We start from the raw sequence: 9,105 nt of genomic DNA, 5'->3' as shown, positions 1-9,105 counted from the left end.
AAAACTGAGATGCTAGTGAAGTCACAAAGGGGCTATATTCTGTTCTGATGAATCAGAACTGGCCTGCTCTGCGTTGTGTATTATCCCTTAAAAGCCCTATGTACTTTCAAAAACCAGCTAAGTGGTTTAAAGCGACGACCAAGAGACGGCGGTTGGAAAAAGGAGTCAGAGAGGAAGTTATTGTAAGGATCCGGTTTTAATGGAATCCCAACGTTAATAACAAAAGATTTGAATGAAAAACAATGCAATGAAACCCAATCGTGCCCGATACTGTGCCATCGACCGTGAGTTTCAGACTAAAATTCACTTAAATTAAAAGAATCTCGGCTCCTCCTCGTTGGTTCGCTGGTGCTCGTCTCAATGCGTCGTCGTCCTTCTCGTCCAGTATTGGAAATTTAAGTGTAGCTGTTGAAATAAAGATTAACACGGAAACAAATGGACGTTCGTTGGGTTTAATTTGGGCAGCCACACATGACTGGACACACACTGACAGCAAAGCAAAACAAGATGCCAACATGTGTAAAGACGGATGGAATTCAGGAGAATATATAGCATCCAATGGGGTTTCCCCCACGAGTGTGTGTGTGTGTGTGAGTGTGACTTCAGGAAGTGAAAGTGTGTGTGTGTGTGTGTTATGCTTATCCGTGCATGTGTGTGCTTGTGTATGTATGTGCGTGTGTGCACGGCTATGTGTGTGTGCTTGCATATGCGTGGGCGTGTGTGTGTGTGTGTGTGTTTTCAGGAAGTGGGGTGTTGCATTGTCTCACAACATCACTTGACCTGTGAACTTGAGACAGTTGGAGATGTTGTAAATGCGTTGTAAGTTAGTTTCACAGGATGCTTCTGCTTGTCAGAGATCGCAAAAGGGTCAAGTGTCTGCACTTGTGTCGCAATGAAAATCGAGTCATGGGTTTGACCTCTTGGTACATATCTCACATCATAGGAACAAAAGACATTATGTGCTTAGCATGAGAATATACACAGGCCATGGTGTACAGGCATTACAATGGGCCATGCGGTCATTATGGACACAGTATTTAGTTGTATATCAAAGGTTTATCTCATTTTAGGTGTCATACGAATTGTAAAAAGATAAGGTCCCTGATATGGTACATGGGCAAGGTAATGTAAACGAAGTCGGACCCTGTGGTCGTGTCGAGGTCACATGATAAAACAGGAAGCCAAGATGTCACGAAGGCAGACACAGTATTGTTTAGTGTCAAGGCCAATGTGTTCTTTAGGTGTGTATAGCAAGCATATTAATTGATATGCGATCACAATTATTCCACTACAATTTCACCCTTTTGATCGAAATATGAATTAATATGCCAAGAACATAACATCGAACTTGAGTGAGCATAGCAGCGGAAAAAAAATTTAAATTCAAACATAGTTCCTAAAGATTAATCAACTACAGCATATAAAGACAAATGCAATCAAACATAGTCTCCAACATCCAAAGATAAATCATATCAAACACAGTCATTAAAAATGAGGTAATTTTGAGGTAGAATGTTGTGGCAGGGAAATAGCTAGGAACAATTTTAATAATAAAATACAAAAAAAGAAAAAAACTCCATAGGCATACAGAAATAAAAGAACATCTCAGATAAAACAGTACGTAAAACAAAAGGTCTCTACAAATCGCATTGACTCTAAACATTGCCTCTAAACAGAAATGAGCAGTCACACAGAACTGTAAGAGGTAATTAAAGTAAAAGGCAAATGGGGCATGCGAGGTCTAAGAGGTAAGGATAAACAATAAGGAAAAGTTATTCATATCAAATTTAATAGGTAAGTAGAGTAAAATAATAAGTAAATCATATCAAAATAAAAGGCAAATGGGGCATGTGAAGTCTAAGAGGGAAGGATAAACAATAAGGAAAAGTTATTCATATCAAATTTAATAGGTAAGTAAAGTAAAATAATAAGTAAATCATATCAAAATAAAAGGCAAATGGGGCATGTGAAGTCTAAGAGGGAAGGATAAACAATAAGGAAAAGTTATTCATATCAAATTTAATAGGTAAGTAAAGTAAAATAATAAGTAAATCATATCAAAACAAAAGGCAAATGGGGCATGTGAAGTCTAAGAGGGAAGGATAAACAATAAGGAAAAGTTATTCATATCAAATTTAATAGGTAAGTAAAGTAAAATAATAAGTAAATCATATCAAAACAAGAGCAAAAGTTTATCTAAAACAAAGCTAAATTTCACCAAATTCAAATGGGAATTAAAAACATGACAACTAAGGCACGAGGTACATATCGTCCACAGTGTATATAGTTATATGTATAAAAGTAAAAATAAGCGGGAGGAATGGGCCAGCCGGAGATAATGCTTACAGACACGGTTTGAATGCATATTGTATGACAATTATTTCACCCTTTTTATAAGTGGCTTAGCAACCAAGCAATTCTCTGTATATAAAGAAATAACAATGCGAAACGGACAATTAAAAGCGCCGTCAAACTAAACTGAAATAGAATATACATGTAGTCTAGGGGGTGTATAAATCAGCAGTGACAGTTGTGTGTAGCAGGAGCCGCGGTTGTCCACTTCATCCTTGCATGTTTCCTCTGAATGGGTAGGCGAGAGAGAAAGAGCTATAGAGAAAACACGGGCGAAGTGTCCAGGCTCCGTAGCAGCGTTCAGAGAGTGAGCCAATTGTTCAACGTGCGCTATCAGAGAAAATTGTTCAGTGTTCGTTTATCAGAGAAAATTGTTCAGTGTTCTATCAGAGAAAGAGAGAGCCAGGGTGGGGGCACAACTATCAGCGGGGGGGATGTCCTCCTGGGTCGGGGCGGGGTGTGTGTGTGTCTATAGGACACAGAGGGGGGGGGTGTCAGCGTGTTGAGGGGGATGTGTGCCAGTGTGCCAGTAGGTCTGTTTCTCTCGTCTCACGCCGGACAGGCTGGTGGTGCGGTCAGAAAGGTTTGCAGCGTCCGGTCGTGGTCACTGTCTGTCTGTGCTGCTGGCCCCTCGTCCACATGGGCCCAGGAAAACCTCTGGCCGGGTGGGATTGGAGTGGGAAAAGCTATGGTCACCCCTGATAAACGGTCAAAATGTCAGTTTGTATATAGCTTCAATAACACATGATATATATATATATGTGGATGTTGGTAAATAAAACTCAAAGGATATGTTTCAGAACAAAATATTTAAATCATTTATAGATTGTATAGTGATATTGTAAAGGAAACTACTATGACCTTCATGAAATCATATAGTGATTGTATAACTATTCCGTAAGACATTTTCAAACTTTGTCATGTATCAAACAATAATTATATCTTGCATAGCGTCAGTGTCGATTTACTACTGTATCAGGCGCTTTGTTGTGTTAGAGGCTATAACCATTCAACAAGCTGTTCTTTACTTCAGCCGGACGTGTGTGTGTGTGCTTTACTTCCCTGTGTGGATGGAGGCCGGATCTCGGTGCGTCTGTCCCATCCATCCCTCGGACCCCCACTCCGGCATGGCAAGCGAAATGTTCTGTTGTCCCCACGAAATCCACCTTTGGCAGGCCACAGTCTTTGGTTATCAAATCTTTGTCTTGTTGTGGTAGAGAATTTTCCGTTCTTTTCTTTTCCTCCTAGATTGTTCTTTTGGTGTGTTTTGCGCGTGGGAGAGCATTTCTTTTTGGTCAGTGGTTTCATGTGAGTTCACAAGGTCGTAGACGTATTGGTCAGGGGCTCCATGTGAGTTCACAAGGTCGTAGACATAGATGTGGTAGTCCCCGTCGAACATTATGTAATATACTGTGGGTTTGGCTGGGACTTGGCAGATCACCAAGCCGGTCCTCCCCACGGTGCCGTCCTGGTAGTCCACTCTCCTCCCTACCAGGCCCTCCACTTCGTCGTCCGGTTCTCCGTCCTCTGGCAGCAGATGTTTGTATTCTGACTCGGGCAGGATGCGGAGGTCTCCGCCCTTGTAGTCGTCCCAGAGTTGGTACATGAACAGTACCGGATCGTTTTTGTAGGTGATGAAATACCATTGTGTCATGACGGGGGCGTGGGACAGGACCATGCCCCTCCATGCGTTCTTCTCCCCGTCCTCTCCCTCGAAGAGGTGGTCCACGGCTCGCCCCACCAATTCCTCCACCCCGGGGGGCACCTTGATCTTATTGTTCACGACTTTCTCCGCCAGCACCTCCAGGTTGGACATGCGCTCGTCTTTGAACAGCTCGATGCTGTAGACGCAGTCGTGTTTGTCGTACTTGACCATGTAGAGGCAGCTGTCGGCTATCGTGAGGTGCTGCAGAACCGTGCCCTTCCACTTGGTCACGTTGCCTTCCTCCCGCCACCCGTGGGCGATCCTTCTGCCCAGCATGTCGTCGGGATCGGGGGGGTTGTTGTGCTTCTTATGTCGTTTCTTTTCCGTGTCTCCTCTCATGGTGGTTGAGTTGGGGACGGAGACGCAGGGGTCGATGGAGGTCATCGGAGTGGTTTCCAGCAGGCCAGGATGTGAGGGTCGAGTTAGGGAGGGCAAGACGCCGAGACCAGGCTCCGCTAAAGGCAGTGAGAGAGAGAAGTACAGGGATTTGAATGTACCGTCGGCTGTTAGTTCTAATTTATTTCTTCAGGATTGATAGGGCAACCAGTGTAATTTCACATGAGAGTCTAATGGTTTCGATTCCGGAATTTGTCCCAAAACAGTGGTGTACGTATCCTAGCTTTTTGTTAGCATTTATAAAATCTCTTAATGATTTCCATTCATCACGTTTTACTGTTCTATCTGTGATGGCTTTGAATGTCAATTCTGACATAATTACGTGTTCTCTATATCAAGCGCCTTGTCTGTGATATGGTCGGTTGAAACCGGAGTGTTTAAACGTAGTGTCTGTCACTTTGACAATGATGTATATATGTTTTAGTAGGCTTGTTGTTCTCCCGTTAACCGGAGGAGCACCTGTGACAACATGTCCAACACTTCCCAGTGTTCGTCATCGATGTCCATGAACTCGCGGGTTCTGTCAGATAACTCTCGTTTTAATTGCGCGTTTAATCGTCTTAATTTTAACTCGGTTTCTGTGGGTCCCTGCTCACAGCCGGGGTCCGTTCTACCACACACGTCACAGAGAGATGAGGTGCCTGTCTGCGTAGTCTGATTTTCGTTCATAATTTGTTTTTCGCCCGTCCGTAAATTAAATTAGTAGCTATGTGTAAATTCTGACATATTCATGTGTCCTTAATAGCAAATCTTGTCTTAAAAAAGACTAGACAGAAAACAGAAACAAAAAACAATAAAACCACAGAGTAAGCAAGAAAATAAAATAATCCAAAGATAAAAAGCATACAGCATTATATCAGTGACAACAACACCATGATAAGAACATGAATTGTAATGCCAGCAATGTTTAATCTATCTAATATTCTATTGAGGTCCAAAGCATAGGCAGATAGTCTCACCATGAGAGAACAAAATATTTTTAAACAATTTTTTAATTAGTTTTTATGTTTTATTTTGAGTCCAAATTTTTCCGTTTGTCATCAATTTGTCACCTCCTTCCATTAATTTCATGTCTGGTGTGTCAATCTGATTTAACGAGAAAGAGCCGTTTGCTGGAAAACCACATTTCTCTGACCAATAAGGAACGTGCATCAAACATTCACTCGCTACCGACCACACCCGTAACGTTTGTTCACTGCTCCCTTCACGTCACAGTCCCGCTTCCCGCTTTCTGCGTTTGAACAGTAATCAAACTAAATACGATGTTGCCCCTTTAATTGAATGAACATCTCTTGTCGCACAGCGTTCCACTGGAGGAGTTTGAAGCATCTTTACCCTGCTTTTGCCACGTACTTGTGCAAAAGCCAATTCTTCGTGTACACGGATACTTTAAACAGATACGTCTATCTGAGTCTGAAATTTCGTTTTAGTACAAACGTCAGGAAAAACTGTCGGCTTCTGTCAGGAAACAGCAAGCGATGTACATCGTATATTTGTTCTGACCGTGACCTTTTGCAATATCAACTGGTTGTTGTTGTTACACAAAACCTTGAAAACTGTGGGATACCCCACCCTGGTAAACTTCACTCCCCCAGCGGGAATCTTTGTGAGATAATGAGATTCCAGCAAGACGGCACCCTTTCTCAGTGGTGAGGTTAGTGCGTTTTTAAAAGATTATAAAATAGGAACATAGAGCATTTATTAGGTTAGATTATTATTATTATCCCCCCAAAAAAATTTGAATATTTTTTTCTGAATACGTTTTAGTAAGATCTGAATTTCAACAGCTCACCGGAGGTCGAGGTTTCAAAAAGGTGTCCTCTGGTTCGATACAAGTGCGCTGTCGTCAGACGGCCCGGTCGTTCGGATGAGTGATCCCTCTTCTCGGACTGGCTTTGGTGTCGAGGTAGAGATTGGCAGGCCTGCTTGCACCTCCGTTCGGCCGGTCCCGTCTGAATCCAGTGCAATGTATCCTGTCGTGACGTCAAGTTGTATTGGAAATTTAAGTGTAGCTGTTGAAATAAAGATTAACACGGAAACAAATGGACGTTCGTTGGGTTTAATTTGGGCAGCCACACATGACTGGACACACACTGACAGCAAAGCAAAACAAGATGCCAACATGTGTAAAGACGGATGGAATTCAGGAGAATATATAGCATCCAATGGGGTTTCCCCCACGAGTGTGTGTGTGTGTGTGAGTGTGACTTCAGGAAGTGAAAGTGTGTGTGTGTGTGTGTTATGCTTATCCGTGCATGTGTGTGCTTGTGTATGTATGTGCGTGTGTGCACGGCTATGTGTGTGTGCTTGCATATGCGTGGGCGTGTGTGTGTGTGTGTTTTCAGGAAGTGGGGTGTTGCATTGTCTCGCAACATCACTTGACCTGTGAACTTGAGACAGTTGGAGATGTTGTAAATGCGTTGTAAGTTAGTTTCACAGGATGCTTCTGCTTGTCAGAGATCGCAAAAGGGTCAAGTGTCTGCACTTGTGTCGCAATGAAAATCGAGTCATGGGTTTGACCTCTTGGTACATATCTCACATCATAGGAACAAAAGACATTATGTGCTTAGCATGATAATATACACAGGCCATGGTGTACAGGCATTACAATGGGCCATGCGGTCATTATGGACACAGTATTTAGTTGTATATCAAAGGTTTATCTCATTTGAGGTGTCATACGAATTGTAAACAGATAAGGTCCCTGATATGGTACATGGGCAAGGTAATGTAAACGAAGTCAGACCCTGTGGTCGTGTCGAGGTCACATGATAAAACAGGAAGCCAAGATGTCACGAAGGCAGACACAGTATTGTTTAGTGTCAAGGCCAATGTGTTCTTTAGGTGTGTATAGCAAGCATATTAATTGATATGCGATCACAATTATTCCACTACAGGGAAAAACAAGCTTCTGGTCGTGTTGTTTACTGTTGTGTTTCTCTCTGTCTCTGAACCGCTCACTTTAAAGACTAACTCCTCCCCCAGCATTACGTCAGGAAGGGCGGACCTTTCTATGAGAGAGAGAGCTTCCAATTGGAGGTCCAGTGTGGCAGCCGTTTTTAGCCCACCCACACTTTTGATTGGGTGAACCTAGGTAGCAGCCTTTTTAGCTTATCTACCAGGATATGTCCGTATTAAGGCATAGGTTGGCTCTTAATAGCCTGACGGAAATGCCCTTATAAAGGCATAGGTTGGCTCTTAATAGCCTGACTGTGTATTGCTGTTTAGAAGATTCTTCAGTGTTTGTTCATAGTTAAACTATATATTTCTGAAGTTAGTTTGCCCGCTTGGCAGAAATGTGTCTAAACAAGTGTTTCTCTATTGATTGTTTAAGATTAACAAGACTATACGTGAGGGTAGATGTGTGTCATTCTCTGCACTAAGTATTTATCCGTTTTTGCTTGCTTATCTAGCATAAGAGTCCTATAGTCCAAATGTTTGTGAAGCCACCTGGCCACCGTCTGTTTAAGGTGTTGGTCTCCCCCACCATAGAGAGAGGGGGGTAGGTGGGTATTTCCACTCCGCCTGGCGGGTGTTTCTTCCTGTTCCTGATTGTTCTATTGAGACTGTTTCACTATAGCCGGCTATAAATCAACATCATATCTATTCAGAATCTATCTTTAACTTGCCAACAGGATCTTGGGACCTTTGATATGCTAAGTTACTCTGTCCCCAAGCCTCTACTCTGTGTTTACATTTGCAGAGAGACAGAGAAAAAGGCTGAGTATCGCCCGTTTACAACTATGTGCTGATCCAATCTGTGTCCCCTCCACCCCTTCCTCTCCAGGCGGGGGTTGGAGACACCGCTTGAATCAGAATGTGTGATGCACTGTTACCATGTTCAACAACGACTCTGTAGCGGACGGCAGCCCTGTACATAGGTTATACATTTTGCTTGGGAAATTCCACCACAGTTCCCCGGTTTGGGGATTCTATATCCCCAATATTCTTGTTAGTATTTTCTCAATCAAACTGTTCGTACATTGTACAAATACCTTAACCTTTTAACTGTTTAGCCAAATCACATAAAAAACAAAAATTTTAAGAATCCTCTAACGCACAGTTCATTTGTGTTAGTGCCAATGCTTTCAACACCCTCGTTAGTTCACTCACACAATTAACAATTATCGGTTAGTTGAAGTTAACACAATTCTAAGTTCACTCACACGATTAACAATTATCAGTTAGTTGAAGTTGACACAATTTATCAGTTTTATCAGTTATTTAAAGTTGACATCCGTCTAGGTCCGTTTCTTTATACAAAAAGGACCAGTTATCAGCTTTTTGCTATACTTATGTGTAGTTAACCAAACATGTCTGTTTTGTGCGGCTAACTCTGAAAGAAAAGATTATTGCATCGCATTAAAATTAAACATTTCTAAGAAAGGAGAGAGCTCAAAATCAAAAATCAAAAATATATACACGCTCTCTCCATGGACTATCATTTAGCTTTTCCTCACTTTTTCCTATGTGTACCTTAGAGGTTTCTTAATAACTCGTTGCGGTCGAGAATCTCTTTCCGGGCTTGTGCTAAGCACAGTTCCCTCCGGTCCTTTTGGTACCCCATCCAAGTCCACAGAGGAGAAATCATTATGTTCCAATTCATAATCCTCTCCTCTGTCTGGCTCCTGTAGGAATCCCTCATCCCCTAC

The 9,105-nt window shown here is 42.3% G+C and overlaps 1 protein-coding gene across 1 annotated transcript; it reads right to left on the bottom strand.

The window, feature by feature from the left end:
• Positions 1 to 3,544: 3,544 nt before the first annotated feature.
• Positions 3,545 to 4,342, bottom strand: LOC311240542 (spindlin-1-like; the record flags this gene model as incomplete). The annotated part of the gene is made up of 1 exon (XM_084329120.1): positions 3,545 to 4,342. Exon 1 carries the CDS (start codon positions 4,331 to 4,333, stop codon positions 3,545 to 3,547), a length of 789 nt encoding a protein of 262 aa, XP_084185246.1. The 5' UTR covers positions 4,334 to 4,342.
• Between the last annotated feature and the right edge of the window lie 4,763 nt (positions 4,343 to 9,105).

The sequence above is a fragment of the Notolepis coatsorum genome, assembly GCF_963971535.1.
Source record: "Notolepis coatsorum genome assembly, chromosome: 14".
Taxonomy (NCBI): domain Eukaryota; kingdom Metazoa; phylum Chordata; class Actinopteri; order Aulopiformes; family Paralepididae; genus Notolepis; species Notolepis coatsorum.
Note: the sequence above shows the minus strand (reverse complement) of the source record. Positions and strands in the feature narration are given on the sequence as shown.